This window comes from Physeter macrocephalus, unplaced genomic scaffold, assembly GCF_002837175.3.
Source record: "Physeter macrocephalus isolate SW-GA unplaced genomic scaffold, ASM283717v5 random_365, whole genome shotgun sequence".
Classification (NCBI taxonomy): domain Eukaryota; kingdom Metazoa; phylum Chordata; class Mammalia; order Artiodactyla; family Physeteridae; genus Physeter; species Physeter macrocephalus.
Window position 1 is genome coordinate 23,111 of NW_021145574.1, and position 17,966 is coordinate 41,076.

The window sequence follows — 17,966 nt, forward strand, 5'->3', positions numbered from 1 at the left end:
TAGGGGTGAGGGTAGAAGCAAGACACCACGACCTCTCGCGGCCGAGAGCAGCCCCAGGCCAGACGTGGGAAGGAAACAGGTCCACGGGATGATCCCGACATGTTATGCAAAAACCCACCTTCCTGTTTAATACCAAGCCCTCTCCCCCCACCGCCAGGAGTCAGCTTTCCTCCCCCTGTGAGGGAGGGGGCTCACTGCTCCCTCCTCATTCCAGGGAACAGGTCATTCCCCACAGGTGCTCTTGGGGAGAGAATGTTGTTCCCAGGAACCCCTGGAGCCTGGCTCAGCGCACAAATCTGTCCAGGGCAGATGGCCGGGCCCCCATGGGCTTGGCCTTCTCTTGCTTCTGTGGCTGCTGCTCCAGGCTCTGCCGGACTTTGTCCTGGGGTGGGGAGAAAGAGGCGAGCTGAGAAGTGGCAGGCTGGCAAGGCCAAAGGTACAAGCAGGAGGGCATAGCCCACAGGCTGCCCGGCCCATCCCCCAGTGCTCACTTACCCTGTGTTCCTCATCCATGACCTTCCTCTTCCTCTTCACCAGACTTGCTGTGGAGCTGCGGCCCTTCTGCTTTGGCTTTGGCTGGAAGGGAGGCTTGGTGTCGGGATCGTAGCCCTGAGGGAACAGGAGTGAAACCTGAAACAGACTTGCAAGGCAGGGAACTGCACTTCTGAGGACGTGGTGGGGACAGGATGTGGGGGTGAGGAAGGCCCGGGCCCTCGGGGGCCTGCTCCGTACCAGCCTCTCTAGCCGTTCCTTCTTTTCCTGCTCCAGAGAGATGACATCAACCTCTGCCAGGGCTCGTGGGTCCAGGCAAATGAGCTCTGCAGGTACCTGGGTGTGTCACAGAGGGACAGGAATGCGTAAGGAGCCACAGGAGGGTGACACCAAAGAGGGCTGGAAACCAGAGACACCGCTGGAGCCCACTCTTCCCAAGACCCCCGGCCCCAAACCACACGCAGACACTTCCTCACCTTCTCCAGTAGGGCCTTCACCTCCCACTCCTGGCGCTGCTTCCGGCTCCTGTATGGGTTACTCTCCAGGCCGTCGAAGTTGGGCTCAGCAGCCCCTGGAGGGAGGAGGGAGCACGGAACTGTAAACAGGAACCTGCTCCAGCCTGAGCAAGCCCCTGGCCCCCAGCTGTCTAAGGGCCAGGCCCACTCCAGCTTCCACGCTGAGGTCATCCACTTAGAGCCCCAGCCCTGCCCACTCACCAGGGACCAGCATGCTCGTGATGCCCCCGCTGTGCCCCACTCCCAGCACATCTTCAAAGGGGCAGAACTGAAGGCCATGCACGTGGCCCAAGAGCCGGTGGGTGAGGTAGGGCTGCTCCAGGGACGGGAGGCTGGCCTTGCCCTGTCCTGCCCATATGTTGACCACATCGCCCGTTCCTGCAGCCAGCAGTCCCCGCTGGGAGAAGGCCAGGTGCCCCGCTCCCTGGGGCAGGGTCCGAGCGCTCAGAGGCTGGAACGTCCCTCGCAAGTCAAAGATCTTCAGCTGGTGGTCCAGGCCAGAGGTGGCCATGTGCCTGGGGGCAAGGGGGGGTGATTAATCCATAGTATGAGCTTACTGGGCAGGCCTGTGGCCAAGTCATCAGATCTGGTTGAGGAGAAGACCAACAATGACAGTTATCACTACCATCACACCACACACTCCACGCGCCTCCTCTCAGTGAGGCGTCACGCAGCTGTGCTATTTTCATTTCCCTTTTACAGAGAAGAAACTGAAGCTAGCTCAAAGGAAATCAGGGTGAGTGGTAGAGGCAGAATTCAAGTCAGACCTGTGTCTTTAGTGTCTGCGTTCTTACCCACTCACGACATGTGAATGAAAGGGAGGACACACATGACAATCTACACCCAGGTGTGAGGTCCCACCGCATAGACAGGCAGCCCATCGGTAAGCAGCGGGAAGGGCTCATGGCAGTGGTCAGGGAGGGCTTCGTGGGACTTGAGCCATTCTAGGTAGTTCTCAAGAAAGCACAAGAAACAGAGATGCATGTATAAGCAGGTACAAATGAATGAACATCAGAGCGTGAAGACAGGGAGATGGAAGCAGGAGTTTGTTTTCCAGGCTGGTGGGAAATAATGGCCAGGAAGAGACAAATTGCAGGGGTTCCTGAAGGTCGGACGGGAGAGAGTTCCCAAAACTGCTCTCCGGCAATGACAGGCCACAAGGTGGAGACTGCATGGACCTGAGAAAACCTCCTTAGGAAGCAAGGAAGTGATGCACTAGAGGGCCCTGCCCCGCCCCCTTCCCTGGAAGGAGGGTGGGCAAGGTTGGTGACCAAATCCTCTCAAGGAAGCATGTACCACGCAAGTCATTTACTTGCAGAGGCTGGAGTTTCTATTGATATTCAAGTTGCTCCTCAGGGAGGCTGAAGGGGGACCAGCCAGGCCAGGAGATGTATGTTTGCCAGAATCCAAAGACCCTCCTCTTAGCCCTGGCTGTGAACCCAGGAAGAAGACACTAAGGAGTTCCTACTTGAGCAGAGACTTGGCCTGTGATGGGGCCGAAGAGAGGCCCAGCTGGATACTTGTCCTGACAAGACAATCAGGGCCCAGCTCCACCCGAGGGAGAGGCCATCAGCACAAACCAGGACTTATGGAGGGCTCCTGGGACACAGGGTCACACCCTTCACTGAGCCAACAACTCAGGAGCACACGCTGTCTCCTGCCCCAAACACACCCAGCTCTGGGATCCCCTGTGCAAATGCCCACCCAGTGGCCAGATGGGTATCCAAGGCCACACTACCACGCTACTGAACTTGCAAGAAACACTTCAGCTTTGCGAGTCCGATCCAATCCTAATGCAAGCTTCCAGAAAGCCAGCTGAGGAGGACAGTCAGCCTCATCTCTGGAGCCCCTGTGGCTGGTCTGAGGCACCCCTGAGGAGGACCAGAGCTAAGCCGGGGTGGGCCTAAGACCAAGGACCAGAGCCATCTGGCATCAGGCTGTTGACCAAACCTCTGTGAACGAACTGATGGAGCCCTGAGTGCAGGAGTAGCTGACCCAGGCAGCCCGGGGAAGGCCAAGTCCAGCTCAGGTCCAATGGCCCACAGAAGGCAGAAAACCTCAGGACAGGCCCCCCGACACTCCTAGCACCAGACTGGCACAGACATGGAGTAAAAGGGGCAGAAGCAAACCACTTGTCCAAAGAGACACAACTATGGGGGGCCCAGGAGGCCTGAGCATCTGGCAGGCTTTCATAAGTTGGTAGCCACTGGGCTGTTCTTCTTCCTGATTTTCTATCAAACAACTTAAAAGTAAGGTTATGGAGTTAATACTTAATGTAGAAGATTCCTGAACAATGGTGTAAAAGGAGGAAAGCCACGTGGGAAAGAGTATTCTGACATCAACACCCAGGACACACAAGAAGGAGGAAGAACCGGAGGCTAGAAACTGTGAGAGAGCGACAATGGCGAGAAACAGCTCTTGGAGGGACCCTGGAGGGGAAAAGCAGTCAGGACTTCAGAGCGGTCGTGAGGCGGAAATTCAAAGCAGACCTGCCACCCCCAACCCTTCACATCACCAGCCAGACCTAAAGAGGACAATCGTCTTCGACAAAGATGATGAAACACAACGCTCCCTACCCACCAGGCACCATGATCAACTCTATAGGCCTTAACTCGCGTTCACGCCTACAACAGTTTTCTAAGCTAAGCCCCGGGCTTGGCAAACTACGGCCCATGAGCCAACAAAGCCAGCGCACCACCTATTTCTGTACAGCCCACAAACTGTAAGGAATGGTTTTTACATTTTTAAGTGGTTGGGGAAAAAAATCAAAAGAAATATATTTTGAATCATGAAAATTATTTGAAAACTCCAGTGTCAGCATCTACAAATAAAGATTTATTGGGACACAGTCACATTCATTCAGTTACTTATTTTGTGGCTGCTTTTTGTGCTAAGACAGCACGGTATTGTGGTCAAGACTGACACCACGTAAAGCATCTCACTTGAGAGCATTTCAAGTACCACCCATCTCATCATCTATTTGTGCGAAAAGATGTTTGCAAAATCTCTCCACAGATCGGCATCTGTAGATAAACATTTGCAATTGGGTTGGATGATTCGGGACACTTTCAACCTCAATTAAGCCAAATGTTATTCTTCAAAAACAGGAATCCAATTCTTCTCATGAGTAGACCTGTATTACAAAAATATTGCGTTCAATTATTTTTCTAATTTCATTGCTTAAAAATTTGCAGTCCTTTGTTTCCTTTTGTTATTTAAGGACCTACATAAATCACTCAGTTATGCCCCATTGCCAACAAAGCCTAAAATACTTACTATCAGGCTCTTTACAGAAAAAGTCTTCTGGTCCTTGAGCGAGATACTCATAACCCCAGTCTCAGGGTGAGGACAATGTGTGGTACACTGAGGTCACCTAACATGCTCGCTGACATGGCTGATCAGGGATAACACCAGGATTTAAACCCAAGCAGCTTGGCTGCAGAGTCTGTGCTCCTCCTCTCCTTTCTGCCCAGCTGTGACACACACACCACCCCTCACCCCCCAGCACCTCAGGCCCAAACAAGTGACTTACGTGCCTGTAGAATCTACTGCCACAGCCCGGACCCCACCACGGTGACAGAGAATCTTTGCCAGTGGCTCCTTCATGGCTGGGCTCCATAAAGACACAGTCCCTGGGCATCAGAGGAGAACTTTAGTTACTAAAAGGGCGCTGAGGTGATTAAACCTGGGAAAGATGGGGACTCAAGGCCAAGAAGTAACAAGAGAGGGAAGCTGAGGAGCAACCTGAAGGGACCCGTTAAAAGCAAATACAGAAGAAAAGCAGGGGCATTCCCTGGCGGTCCAGTGGTTAGTACTCAGAGCTTTCAATGCCGAGGGCCCAGGTTCGATCCCTGGTCGGAGAACTAAGATCCCTCAAGCTGAGGGGAAAAAAAAAAAAAAAAAAAAAAAAGAAAGAAAAGTAGGACAGAATGGTCAGGGTCAAAGTTCACCCAGGGACCAACCATTGCTGTGTCCCAGATGGATGATGGCATTGTAAGGGTTCTGAGTCATGACGTCAAGCCGTCCAGCCCGAGCATTCAGAGCTGCCACAATCTTTCCCACTGACACGTCCAGGTAGGTCAGAAACCCTGTCTCTGACTGAGAGAGAGAGAGAGAGAGAAAATGAGTCCTGAGTCCTTTCCTCTACTGGGGCCCCAGGAGAGGATGGTCAGTCTTCTCAGGGGCTGCCACCCGGTCCCTGTGCTCCACAGCCACTCACAGCTGTGGCCAGGAGGAAGTGGAAAGGCAGGAACTCAAGCCGCGTGATGCGGTCACAGCGGCGGATGCAATGGAGCTCAATGCCCTGGTTGTCGTAAATGTGAAGCCAGCGGTTCTGGGCGACAGCAAGCAGTGCCTCCGAATGCAGAAACCTGGGAGGAGCAGAGTAACGGTACAACGTGAAAGGGAGTCACCGGCTGTCATTCGATCAGGGATGGGCTGTCTCAGCCCCACCGCTGCTGACCGAGGCCACTGACCGGATGTCCCGCACTGCCTCCATGACGTTGATCTCACACATGAGCTTCTTTGTCACCCAGTCAAGGGCGGCCACATGACCCCGGCGCCCTCCAAAAGCCAGGTGTCTGTTGGAGTTGGAGGACGGGCAGGGTGTCAGTTCAGAGGTCTGCCTCACGCCAGCTCCTCCTCTCCAGGTGAGAGCAGAGATGCTGCCATACACGCTCACCCTCACATGCAAGCAAATCACAAGACCCTCCCCACATCAACAACCCAGACACACACTGGTATGGCTGAGATGGGCAAGGCTGAAGTAACTGGAATTCCTTACCTCCCAGTTCGAGAGTAATTAAGCCTGTAGGGTCCAAACTGCCTCAAGTTCAAGTCAAAATGCTAGAAAAGAAAAACAAAAAAAAAAGAAAGAATTGGTTCCCTTTGGTAATTTTCTCTTCTAGTCCCCACTCCCATCTTACTCTGCATCCATCAACCCACTGGCCCCTTTTCCATCCTCAGGCTCACTTTGGCTGCACTTGCAATGTCCACAGCCTCCACGATATCAGCCTGGCATATCTTTGCTGTGTCCTCTCCATCCTCTCCTTCCAGAAACCTGCAAGTGAGCATCAGGGGTGCATTAAGGCTTCCTAATATGAAGTGGGTGTACCAACATAAAAATCAGAAATGAGAGCCCCATAAAGCAGGGGCTGGGGAGGCCCACATTAGGGTCCACTCACCCAGGTTCCTCAGCAAGCAGCAGCTCAGAACGAGCAGCTTTGACACTTATTTCCTCTTCTTGAGCTTCAGCCGCCTCAAGTCGGCTCCGGATTTTGGTCTCAGAACGTGGCAGCTACAACATCGTTGGTGGAGAAGGAGTGGGAGAAGAACCAAGGGATATGGGGGTCACAGGAGAGCCACCTGGCCCCACCTCCATCCAACTCACCCAGACACTCCCTGCCTGCAACCCCTCCCCACTCTCCGACTGGTCCTCACCTTTTTGGATTTGTCAATGCGACAGAACTTCTGAACCACCTCCACAGGGACGGGGGCGGGGCCTGCAAATGGGTCCTGGGCCTGGGGCAGGGAGGAGGCAATTAGGAAACAGGCTCAGGTTGACCCCAACCCTCGTACCCTCAAGCACAAGGCGACTTGCCTTGCCACCCTATCAGGTCCCAGGCTCACCCCAGACAAGCTCCGCTGAGGCCCTAGACTCCTCCGTTCCCGGGGTTTCTTCGGGACCTGGGGCTTCTGGGAGATCCGAGACTTCTTTGCGCTGTGAGTGTTCTTTGGCTTCTGGGGGCGGAGCTCTCGATTCCTCTTCCGTTTACGAGGGGGACCTGGAGAGGCTCCGGCAGCGGTCGGAGTGGTCTCTTCCTCCCAGTATCGCCGCGGTTTCTGCCGGCAGATCAGGATCCCCGATAGTCCGCTGCCCCTCGCCCCGCCCCTCCAACCCCGCAGCTAAAAACTTCCCTTCCACCCCAAGGAGGTCTCTACCTTCTTCTTGCCCTGAAGTTTGTCTTTCTTGGGCGGGACATTACTGCCCGGCTTGGGGACCGCCTCCATCTAGTCCACTCGAACCACGACACACGTGCAAACTCTTCAGCTGTCCCACAATCGGATGGAGAACTCCCGGAAGTTCTCCTACCCTCATCCAATCAGCGCCGCCCCATGTCTGAAGCCTTCTAGGCGCCATCTTGACTGAGGGCGCGCTCGCCACTGAGGGCCTCCGCGGGCCTTGGCCCCGCCCACCCGTGCAGCAACTTATGCCCGTAATGAAAGAGAGGCTGTCCGGGGCCAGGTCCCAAGCAAACGTGCAGTTTCTTTTTCCAGCTTGGTTTCCCCATCTTGCCTAAAACCTTCCAAATCCCGTCTTTTCAGCGGAACGCCGCTCATTAAACATGTTAGAACTACATTTCCCGGCATGCGTCAGACGAAAGCTTCCGGCGCCGTCTTTTCCCGGCATTCATTGTTTACTTCCGGGTTTACCAATACTGAAGGGAGAACGTGAGTCGGGCAGGGTTTTGATTGAGGGGTTTGGGGTCCTGTTTCGCCCGCCACCCCCTGGGGCCGGGGTGGAGCAGATATTCCGGATCCGGAGAGACTGCGGTGTCCTGAGAGGTTGCCTGTCAGGAGGGCTGTCATTTCCGCAGGCCAGAAAAGGGAGTTCGGGTACCTTCCAGAGTGTGAGACCCAGCGCCCCACTCCCGCACCCCGCAGGCTTTCGTCCTCGCCATGGCTGAGCTAATCCAGAAGAAGTTACAGGGAGAAGTGGAGAAATATCAACAGCTACAGAAGGGTAAGGGAGCAGGGTCGGTGTGGCCTCGCCCCAATTCCCTCACAACCCAAAGCCATACCCAGACAATGTGTTCTGCACTGCCCCCACCCCACCCCCAGCGTGCGGTTCTATCCCCCACTCTTCCCGTCCACTGACTCGCCGCCCCGTCCTTGGCCTACTTCCTCAACTGCATCTTTTTCTCATCAGGAGTTTGGGGGTCGGGTGGCACATGTGATGTCTCTAATGAAATCTTTCCTCCCACCCGCCAGACTTGAGTAAATCCATGTCAGGGAGGCAGAAACTAGAGGCACAACTAACAGAAAATAATATCGTGAAGGAGGTGAGAGACTGGGATTTGTGGGGTGAGGAGGGACCTGTCCTGGCAGTAATTCTGATCATATTATGTCCCACTCCTCCATCAGGAACTGGCCCTGCTGGATGGATCCAATGTGGTCTTTAAACTTCTGGGTCCCGTGCTGGTCAAACAGGAGCTGGGGGAAGCTCGGGCCACAGTGGGGAAAAGGCTGGACTACATCACGGCTGAGATGTGAGTCTTCATTCCACCCCCCTGTGATGTACCTGACGCGTTGGGATAAAGATGTTGAGGAACCATTGTAGAGTCGCTCTCCAGAGTAGCCCCCAATTGTCCAGTTCCTCCAACCCTTCCCTTGTAACTCCTCTTCTCCATCCTCCGCTTAGATCTCAAGTTTTCCACCAATCTCCTTCTTGCCTTCAGCACCCTCAACAGTAAGTCTCACTAATTTCTCCTTACTTGCTTTTTTGCCTTTTCTCAGTAAGCGATACGAATCCCAGCTCCGGGACCTAGAGCGGCAGTCAGAGCAACAGAGAGAGACCCTTGCTCAGCTGCAGCAGGAGTTCCAGCGGGCCCAGGCAGCAAAAGCAGGGGCTCCTGGGAAGGTCTGACCCTGTCTTGAGCGGGGGCAGGGAAGGAAATGAGGCAGCTTTAGGGTCTATACTGTAGTTAATAAAATGTGAAAATACCTGGCCGTTTTCTGACCAGCCGCTTCTGTCATAATTGTCTCCTTCCATTCTCCTGGTCCCTTCCACCTTATACGTTTATCACCTGCATTACTCTCTCAGGTCCAGATCCTTGCACTGGAATCTCTGTATGGCAGAGTAACCCTTCTTCCTTGAGACTAAAATCCGAAATGTCTCAAACCTAATTCTTACCTGTATGTGGAACCCTTAACTCTTCTTTATCTTGGTTGGAAACATGAAAAGGGCATTTACAATGCAGTAATTTTAGGGAAAGTGAGTTTATTGAAGAACTCACAATTCTCTAACCCCAGAATGAAACATGATGACCCTCCTTTGCTATGATTTCTTGCCATCCTCAAAATAGCCCTGGCATATTAGTTCTTTTTCGTCTCTTTCTTCCTAGAATTTGAGTGTAGCTTAAACTGATTTCAAGCCCCAGCACATAATGCATTGTAATATTGTAAGGTCTCCCAGTTTGTACATTGTCCACAAAGTTGTTCTTCCATTTCTTTGTCCTAAAATTGTTTCTTACAAATTCAGAGCCAGGCGTGTTCTTCATGCTGATCACTTTAATTGGGATGGCTAGTAGTTGACATGGGTTTATAGCAACTGAGGAGAAAAATGTAAGAGCAAATAAAGGGACCAGGGATGGTGAGGTTGCTGGGGAGGAACAAACCATTCTGAGGAAACCGTTTCCACCAAGTCCTTGCTTCCAACTCTTCATGGATAGAGAACATTGGGCCCCCCTTTTTCCATGGTGTCTACCTTCAGCCAACTCCCCACCCCCACTCCAAGCAGCTAGTTCGTACACACTGCAAGGACGGGAGTAGAGTTCAGGTAGTGTTTTGGTTTATTAGTGTTGTCACAGTGACAGGAACCCCCAGACTAGGAAGAGGAACTCCTACTAGAACCTTTTTCTTACCATTCCCTTCCCCTGGGGCTCAGAGCCTCTAGGCTTTTCCTTTCCCCCTACTTCCAGGCCTTTCCTTGGCCCTTAGCATGCTAGGATGTGGCCAGGAATCAGAAACGGATCCTTTTCCCAGCACTAGCTGTGTGCTGCATTCATGGAAAGTGGGAAGCTATACACAGGTATCCATCTTGGGTACCAAGATTACCAGTTCCCATAGGGCTGGATCTTGGCTGTCTGGCAAACCAGTGGCGCTTCACTGCCCCAGGGTGGTTGGCCATCCTTCTGGATTTTTTCCCAGTGCGGCAACTGCCACCATTCAGGATGGCTCCCCACTTCTGGCACGGCCACCATGAGTTCTAGGAGCCAACAGGGCTTCCTCCTCAGAACAGTGCTCGGGCAATCTTCCTCCCTGTGGCCTTGATCCTGGGAAAAGAACCCCCTCCTCCCTCACTTGGGGGAGTTCCCGAGGCAGAAGGGCCACTGGCGCGGCCCAGTGTAGCAGTGGAGGGCCGTCGCCGCTGCCGCAGGAGGAAATCGAGTGAAGCTCCATCCATAGCGTAGAAGACGTTAGCCGAGGGGGGGATGGTCAGCTCTGTAGGTTCAGAAAGGGTGTCAAGCACAAACACAGTCATTCCCCACACAACCCCCCGGATGTGGACGCACTCTCCAGAGTCTGTCTGCCCTCCCAGCCTCTGACCTCGCTCCCCTGGGAGCAGCTGCACTAGCTCATACTCTGAAGCCACCGCAGAATCACGATTGTTTTTCTTAAGGACACGACTGATGACACTTGGAGCCTTGTCCTGGCTTGTCACCTGGCAGGACAGCAGACCAAAAGAGCAATCAGTTGGCCATGATGACCTGTGCTTTCCATTTTTCCAACCCTAGCCAGTGATCCCAACCAGAAAAGGTTACCCGCGCCCAAACTTTCGAGCGAAGAGGGAAACCCAACATGGTGGCTCCCTGTACTCCATCCGCCAGCCCACATAGTTGCTGGGCTGCTCCCTGTGGGGAAACCGCTGTTGGTTCTGAAAATCTACTACGGCCACCCAAACTTCAAGGTGCACCAGCTAATGCAAAGTAAACTTCAAAAGAAAACATGGTTGCTAAAACCAAAGGTCAATTAAAAGTAAAATCATCCTCCCATTTGGCTGTTGACACCTAAGACATCATCCATCTCTAGTCCCTCGGGGCACCATCCTTCACCCCACCTCCCAGCCCGCAGCTCCCTCACCAAGATGCTCTTGTAGACACTGCCGTCTTCCCCCAGCTCCATCTGGACTCGGATGATGCGGCAATCAGAGGCCCCTGGCCCAGGCCCCCCTCCCCCATATCCAGCCCCCCTGGAGGCCCCTTCTGCACGCCCACTGAGCGGGGAGCCACAGGAGGCTGAGCGGCGGTGACCTCGAGAAGGCCTCGGGGAGGAAGCTGGGGGAGAGAGGTGGCTGGGGTCAGCGGGACTCTGCAGGGCTGGAGTGCTTTCCAGGGCGGAGTCCAGAGATGAGACAGATGGCCACTTCATGTGCTGGGGACAAACGACACGGAACTGGCACGAAGGCAGCGAGGTCAAGGGAGAAAGATTCACGAAGTCAGGGTCAGTGTTGAGGTCAGAGTTCAGGAGCGGAGCTCACCTGGGCCAGCCGGGTCAGCAGTGGAGCGGGGGTTCCAGGCACCTCCTCTGCCCCCACACTGGGCCAGTCCCAGGAGACAAGGGGTGTGGGACCTCCAACAGAACCCAGCACCCTGGAGTGGCAGGACATTGGTGAGGTCAGAGGGAGAAGGACAAGTCCCCAGGAGACCACCCACCAGCCACTGACTCCCTCACTCTGTCCACTGCGAGATGACCAGCATTGGCCGAAGCACCCGCGGGGCAGGAGGGTCACTGGTACTGGATGGCTCCACCTCACAGGACACTTGATGGCTGGGGATGGGGGCAATGGGCAGAGGTCAGTGCGTGACACACTGAACCCCACGCCCAGCCTGAGCCCTGGAGTCCCAACCGCACTCAGCCAGTCACCTCTGGGCCTCTGTCAGTGGCCGGAGCCCCTGTAGCCACCGCTGGATATCGGGGTCAGGTCGGAGGTCATAGCCACGACATTTGTTCTGGAGCTGCCTCAGCTCAGAAAGGACAGCATACTCCTAGGAAGGAGCCCACAGACTGCAGGCGCCAAAATTCAGGGACCCCTGACTTTGCCCTCCTCTCCCCTTCCTGGGATGTGGCTAGGGACAGCTAGCATCCAGCCCAGGTGCTCCCCTCACCTTCCTCCGCTTGTCAAAATTGATGTATCCGTTCTGCAAGGATAAAGGGGATGGGGTGAGGATCCCAACCCTGCCACAGAGAGAACATCCCCTCTCCCAAACACTCACTTCACTCAGCCTCTCTGACTCCTCCGGCCTGCCCCCTCCTCCCCCTCTCATCTATCATGCCCTAAGCCCCCTACCTTACCCTTTAAATAGAACATCACGGGTCAGAATTGTGTCCACTTTACAGTTGAGAAAATCAGAGCTCAGAAAAGATAAGGAACTTGCCCAAGATCCCAGTATTGGTTTATTTAGCAAACTACCTATATATGCTTACATCTCAGGCATGTTCTGAGCACTCGCCAACATTAATTCATTTAACTCTCATAATAAAAGGTTGATGTAGATACGTCACTAGTTTCCCATTTACAGATCACTAAGGCACAAAGAGGTTAAGCAAACTTGCCTGAGTAACAGAGTCCTGGCAATGCTTCTGCCTTGCAGCCCCTTCTGGAAGGAGGTCTGTCTGACCCTGAGGCCCACTCATTCCATTATCGCAACGCATACACACACACACACACACACACACACACACACACACACACACACACACACACACACACACACACACCACTGACCTCCAGCTCATCCTTGGAGGCTGCGTCCAGCATCACGAGGTCCTTCAAGAAGGTGCCAAGGTATGGGACCACACCCTGAGATCAGAGGTAAGAGTCAGTCACCCCTGCCATTGATCCAAGGGCTCTCCATCCCTCCGCACTTTCCCCCATTGCCTCAGAAAACAAGTTGAATTCTCCTCACCCTGCTGTGCCTCCTCTTCCCTCCCTCAGACTGCTTCCACCCCCAACTAGTCACTCACCCCACCCCGGGAGCCAGACCTCGGGGACTTCTTGGAATTTGTCTCCAGAGAAGGCTGCAGCTTTACCTCCTGGTGGTGACAGAACAAGGAGACATGGGGGTGGGGGTGGGGGGGTGGGGGGAATGTCTGGGAATGCCAGGAACAGGCCTCACCTGCAGGAGGAGCTCCCGGCTCTGGGAATAATTATCCTCCTCGGAGAAAATCTGGCAGAGGCTGGAAAAGACTCTGAGGCTGTCCCTGGGGAGCAGGGGGCAGTGGCCTTGAGGAGGGGCCTGGCTCAGTTGCCCTCCTCCCAGCCCTTACCCGACTCCAGTGCCCCATCCTCCCCACCTGGCTGCTTCCCCCCAAGCTGCCGGAAGCCTGTGGATGGGGCTGGATTGCAGGGCCGACACCACAGCATACATTGAAGAGAAGTTTCGGAGTAGACGGCACTCCTGTGGGGTTCACAAGAGGGGGCCGCAGCTGTGGGCCTCTTTCCACACCACAGTCCCCAGTAGGGCCGAGCCTCTCTCTTACCTCTGCCACACGGATCCACTTCTCCAGCAGCCGGGCCCTCTGGGGGGGACGGAGTGGCCGTATGGTCACCTCCCCAGGCCCCTCTCCAGTTGAGGTAGCCCCCAGGACAGAGCTGACCACTGCCCCTGCCACCTTGTTGAACTGTATGACAGTAGCCCGGACAGATGGGCAGAGGTGGGAATGTCCTGGCCGGTCTCTGTGACCCCACAAGCCCCCCAGGCACTGAGAGGGGACCAGATTGAGAAATAGCTCCTGTGGGGTGGAGGTTAGAGGTTAAAGTTTGTAGTCAAGTGAGGTCAGCCTTCCAATATCGGGGGTGTGAGGATCTCAGGTGGCCAAGGAACCAGAGGGGCACAGGGTTTGAAGGGCAACAATCAAGAGGAAAGGGGGCAAGGTCAAAACGGGGTGGACAGAGGAGACTGGGAGCTGGATCAGGAAGGATTGGAAGCACGGTAAGGATATGGAGTCAGGGACAGGTTAGTAGGGGGCAGGGGGCATGGGGGTCAGAGGTCAAGGTCTCACCGCATCTAGCAGGGTCAGCTGTTCGGCCAAGTGGTCAGCGAGGAACACCAGGACATCCGTGGGGTCAGCAGGGGGATCGCCGGGGAGGGCCAGGGGCTTAGGAAGTTCGGGGGTCTGGGGGTCCACCCGGGACCGGAGGTTGCGGATGAGGTCAGCGCCGCCCCCCCCAACACCCTCCCCTGCTGCATACCCTGTCCGAAGCAAGAAGCTCTCAAGCCGGTCAATCTGACCCTTGACCTCAGAGCCAAAATCCTCAGGGTGAGAGGCCAGCCAGGTTGACAGCACAGAGATGGCTACCCTGGGAGAAGTGGAATCCGCCAGGGGTCAGATGTCAGGCTGCAGCCTGGGCGGAGGGAACTGTGAGGTTAAGAATCAGGGGTCACTCACCCTTTTGTCCTCTCTAGCTCATCAGTAGGATGAGATTCAAGGGCTTCCAGCCTGGGGAGTGGAAGAGATTCTATCTGTCCATTTTTTCCAAAACGCTAGTGGCTTTGACTATTTGGGCGGGATATTCTGGCTTTAGAAAGTCCAGACATGTCAATGACCCTTGGTCCCTTATGACCCTGACCTGTCAGCCATAAGCCCTAGCAGGGCAGACGTGGAGGTGAAGGCCCGGTGAGTAGCCAGGAAGGCTGCCGTGAAGGTCACGTCAGTCCCTGATGTCCGGGCATCCAGCAGGTGTCTGACCAGGGCCTCCAGAGTGCCAGCTCGGAGCCTCCGGGAGGAATTCGGGGGAGGCCTCGGGGCCTGGGGGAGACAGAGGGCCAGTCACTGACCCTTTTTTCAACTCTGCCCCTAGATATCTGGGGGAAATCCCAGACCTAGGAGATGATACAGCCTCACTGTATTAAGATTCAGAGATGGCAAAAGACTTGACCTAAGTCACACAGCAGAGTCTGGTCTGCAAACTTCCAACCTGGCACTCTGGCCAGAAAGTTGGCCGCAGGAAGGGGAACTGGGAGGTGGAGGGTCAGAGGTGAGAAGTCAAAGTTACGATCTCACCAAGGGATCAACAGGCCGATACTGGCGACTTGTGACAGTAAAGGTGGCACCATCCTCCTCCTCGTCCCAGACAGACACAGGGGCCTGGAGGAGCAAGGAAGGGGAGGTCAGACAGTTCCACACCATACCCCACTGCCCAACCCTCAGCCCCGGGCCCTACTCCTCCCTCTGTACCCCTCACCTGTTGCGGCGGGGGACAGTACCAGCGAGTACGAGGGGTGGGGGAGACTGGTGACCCCAGGTCTCCCCCACTGGGGCCCAGACAGCCCCCCGCAAGCCGCCTCAGGGCCCGGTGGAGTCTAGGGGGTTGCCGTGGGGGGCTGGATGGAATGCAGGAACCCTGGTCCTGGAGACCGCTGTAGCCCCTTCCCCCCAGAGCTGAACCCCAGAACAGCGGAGAATCAAGGTGCAAAGGGTAGGAGACGGGAAGCGAGAGAGGCAGAAAGCCTGAGGCAGAGACCTTGAGAAGCTGAAACCTCAGTCACAGGCACAGCCGCATGCTCCGCCCTCCCCCGCAGGAACTGACCAAGCCCAAAGAGTTAGTCCTTCCCTTAGCCCCCTTTCCCCGGGTCCCTCAGCCCTGGAGACGCCCCTCGAGGTGGCGGCTCTGATCCCAGTACAGGAAGGAGAAGGGGAAGTGGGGATGATGTGGGGGGAAGACTCAGAGTGTCATGTGACCCAGCCCCTCCCCCAACCGATCCCGAAAAACCAGCCCTGCTAGTCACCCAGCCCTCACCCAGACTCTGGACCCAGGAGTCCAAAGCCTCGGGGCCTCAAATCCAACTTTTGGCGCCTCCCGAGGCCTCAGTCCTACTCCTGGCCACCGCCATTAGTCCCGGAGAAAAGCAGGTGACCACCCGCCACTCAGCCCGGGATGGTCCCTCCAAGGTCCGGGAACCTTGGCTTCGCGCCTCCACCCAGGGCCCGGCAGGAGAGGGGGGAGGGGTCACGAAATCAAAGGGTTCCCTCCCCAATCCCGGAATCAGAGGAGCGGGTTACTGTGGAAACAAACCCCTCCCCGCCAAACAAAAACAGGGAGGGAAACAGGGACCTAGACACCAAGCCCAGAGAGACGGGCACACTCGGGCACAGGCGGAGAGGGCCAGAGACCGGCAGGACAGCCAGCCAGACGCTCCTGGCAGGAACAGGGCAGGTTCCTGCGGGCAGGTCCTGAGTCACACTGCGGCACAGAACCACAGAAACGCCGGGACTCCCCGCAGCGGGGAGACAGGCAGACACCAGCGAGAGGCGCGGAAGTAGCTGAGGCAGGAAGAGATGAAGGGACACAGACACCTAAAGGTGGAGAGTCTCTGAAATATACACGCCCCCTACCTCCCACCTCCCGCGTCTCACCTCTTCGTCTTCCTCCTCCTCCTCCTCCTCCTCCTCCTCCTCCTCCTGCCCCCCGCCCACGCCCCGGCCACCTGGGCCCCCACCCTCTTCGGGGTCTCGACTCCGGAAGCTGCTCAGCACGACTCCCCCGGGGGGGCTCGTGTCCCAAAACAGCCGCAGGGGCCGCGGGAGCATGGCCGAGTGAAGGAATCAGCGGGGTCGGGCCATGGGGGCGCCTGGGGAGAGACAGGAGGGGGGCAGGTGGAGAGTCAGGTGGGCGCGGGGGATCCGGAGGGGAGGTAAGAGGGTGGGTTCTAGGTAACCGGATGGGAGTCCTGCAGGGAGGCTGGGCGGGGGGGAAGGAGGGATACAGGGGTGGAATATGGGGGGCCTTGCATTTTGGGGGTGAGGGGGTCACGAGTACGGGAACGCGCAGGGTCACAGGGTGCTCTGGCTCTGACCTGCTCAGGAGGGATGGGGGCAGCGCGGGTCCCGGGCCGCTGTTCCCGTAGGTCTCCGGCCCCTGATCAAGTTCCCGGACCGAGTCCCTTCCCTGGCTTTTCCGCACCCCGTTGTACCCCACCCCCTCGCCAGACTCCCGGGCCCTCCCGCCCTTTCCGCTCCCCCCCACGTCCGCCCGCTCCGAGAGCAGGAGCCAAAAAGGGAAGGAAGTGAGGACAGGAGCCAGGGCCGCGGACGAGAAGAGTGCTGGACACTCAGGGGCCGGGACCCAGGAGCCCGGGTCTCCAGCTCCGCTGTCCTCGGGCCCCCCGGACTCGGGGATCCTGGAACCCAAGTCGCCCCGCACTGAACTGGTATATAGATTTCAGTCTCCAGCCCCCGGGGAAGGGCAGGAGCCAAATTTGACATTCCTCTCCCCCAACACAACCACTAGGCTAAACTCCCGCGGGAAGCGTTTTAGGCGGGGACGGACACAGTTACTCCAGCCCGCGGGGTTCCACTCCCACCCCCACCCACGCGTGCAGTGGGCCGAAATCCACTCCGGCTTTTCCTGAGAGCCCTGGGTTCCCGCCCCCTCGGAAGGGGGCGGAGCAGGAAGCCGCCACGTCCGGTTAGGGACGCGGCGCTCGGGGGTTTCCGACGCCAAGACCTGGATCTCGGTTCACGTACGGTCACCGCGCGAGGGCCGCCTGCTTGAGGGCGTCCTGTCCGCCATTAGTGGCGCCCGACCCCAATCAGTTCCTTAGGGGGATCGGGTGCAGCCGAGGCATTTGAGAGGCGGGGTAGTTGGAAGGAACCACACGTGATTGGAAGTGTTCTTGCGCTTGGAAAGGGGATCCCTGGGGAAGAACTGAGGCACCCGTTGGAAGCACTGAACAAGTTTATTCCCATACGATTAGCCCCGCTCCCCGCGTCGGTCTGGCCGACCGTCCTGACCTTCGGAGGTCCCTAAGCCGAGCCGCTGCTTCCTTCCTCCAATAGTTATTTGATCCAACACCTGCTTTTGAATTCTTAGGACGCAAAAAGACCAACTTCTTATATTGAGCGCCCTCCAGCGGGCGCCAGGCCCTGTGCCGGCGCGGGGGATACACCAGAGCACGGACAGGCTCATCCTCGCCTTCGAGGAGCCGACAGTCCGGGCAGGGAGACAAGCATTTAACAACGACTCGCACAATCACTTAAATACAACCGTGGTGAACCGCACAAGAGGGACACGCGGCGATCTGAGGGAATGACAAGGCTGACCTGGTCTGGAGCCCAGGAAGGGCGAGGGTGGACCAGGCAGAGGGAACAGCGCTCTGGGACCCAGGGAGGGTGGGAGGCTATTGAAGAAAAGGATCAGCCCGTAGGTGTGATGAGCATTGAGAAGAGGGCCGGAGA

General features: G+C 56.4%; 3 protein-coding genes across 6 annotated transcripts; 1 reads left to right on the forward strand and 2 right to left on the reverse strand.

The window, feature by feature from the left end:
• Nucleotides 1-114: 114 nt before the first annotated feature.
• On the reverse strand, nucleotides 115-7,077 carry WDR46 (WD repeat domain 46). Its single transcript, XM_007128823.3, has 15 exons — nucleotides 6,948-7,077; nucleotides 6,636-6,848; nucleotides 6,447-6,527; nucleotides 6,191-6,303; nucleotides 5,979-6,066; nucleotides 5,791-5,852; nucleotides 5,483-5,587; nucleotides 5,227-5,377; nucleotides 4,970-5,105; nucleotides 4,540-4,639; nucleotides 1,209-1,522; nucleotides 969-1,063; nucleotides 733-828; nucleotides 496-609; nucleotides 115-382 (listed from the first exon to the last, which is right to left on the reverse strand). Exons 1-15 carry the CDS (start codon nucleotides 7,014-7,016, stop codon nucleotides 284-286), a joined length of 1,836 nt encoding a protein of 611 aa, XP_007128885.1. The 5' UTR covers nucleotides 7,017-7,077; the 3' UTR covers nucleotides 115-283.
• Nucleotides 7,078-7,415: 338 nt separating this feature from the next.
• PFDN6 (prefoldin subunit 6) lies at nucleotides 7,416-8,751 on the forward strand. Of its 2 annotated transcripts, XM_028484979.2 has the most exons (5): nucleotides 7,416-7,457; nucleotides 7,671-7,749; nucleotides 7,998-8,068; nucleotides 8,151-8,275; nucleotides 8,523-8,751. In XM_028484979.2, the coding sequence occupies exons 2-5, from the start codon at nucleotides 7,686-7,688 to the stop codon at nucleotides 8,650-8,652; spliced, it is 390 nt and encodes a 129-aa protein (XP_028340780.1). In that variant the 5' UTR covers nucleotides 7,416-7,457; nucleotides 7,671-7,685; the 3' UTR covers nucleotides 8,653-8,751. The 2 variants fall into 2 exon arrangements, with proteins under 2 accessions (XP_028340780.1, XP_007128886.1); XM_007128824.3 differs by having other exon boundaries at nucleotides 7,447-7,749.
• Nucleotides 8,752-8,857: 106 nt separating this feature from the next.
• On the reverse strand, nucleotides 8,858-16,707 carry RGL2 (ral guanine nucleotide dissociation stimulator like 2). 3 transcript variants are annotated; one of them, XM_024122091.3, is made up of 18 exons: nucleotides 16,586-16,707; nucleotides 16,146-16,360; nucleotides 14,793-14,876; nucleotides 14,359-14,537; nucleotides 14,178-14,228; nucleotides 13,791-14,088; nucleotides 13,269-13,520; nucleotides 13,083-13,186; nucleotides 12,905-12,989; nucleotides 12,753-12,821; nucleotides 12,514-12,588; nucleotides 11,894-11,926; nucleotides 11,652-11,773; nucleotides 11,460-11,555; nucleotides 11,266-11,377; nucleotides 10,869-11,159; nucleotides 10,335-10,449; nucleotides 8,858-10,229 (listed from the first exon to the last, which is right to left on the reverse strand). In XM_024122091.3, the coding sequence occupies exons 2-18, from the start codon at nucleotides 16,317-16,319 to the stop codon at nucleotides 10,018-10,020; spliced, it is 2,352 nt and encodes a 783-aa protein (XP_023977859.1). In that variant the 5' UTR covers nucleotides 16,320-16,360; nucleotides 16,586-16,707; the 3' UTR covers nucleotides 8,858-10,017. The 3 variants fall into 3 exon arrangements, with proteins under 3 accessions (XP_023977859.1, XP_028340778.1, XP_028340779.1); XM_028484977.2 differs by lacking the exons at nucleotides 16,146-16,360; nucleotides 16,586-16,707 and having other exon boundaries at nucleotides 11,652-11,752; nucleotides 14,793-14,953; XM_028484978.2 differs by lacking the exons at nucleotides 10,335-10,449; nucleotides 16,146-16,360; nucleotides 16,586-16,707 and having other exon boundaries at nucleotides 10,091-10,229; nucleotides 14,793-14,953.
• Between the last annotated feature and the right edge of the window lie 1,259 nt (nucleotides 16,708-17,966).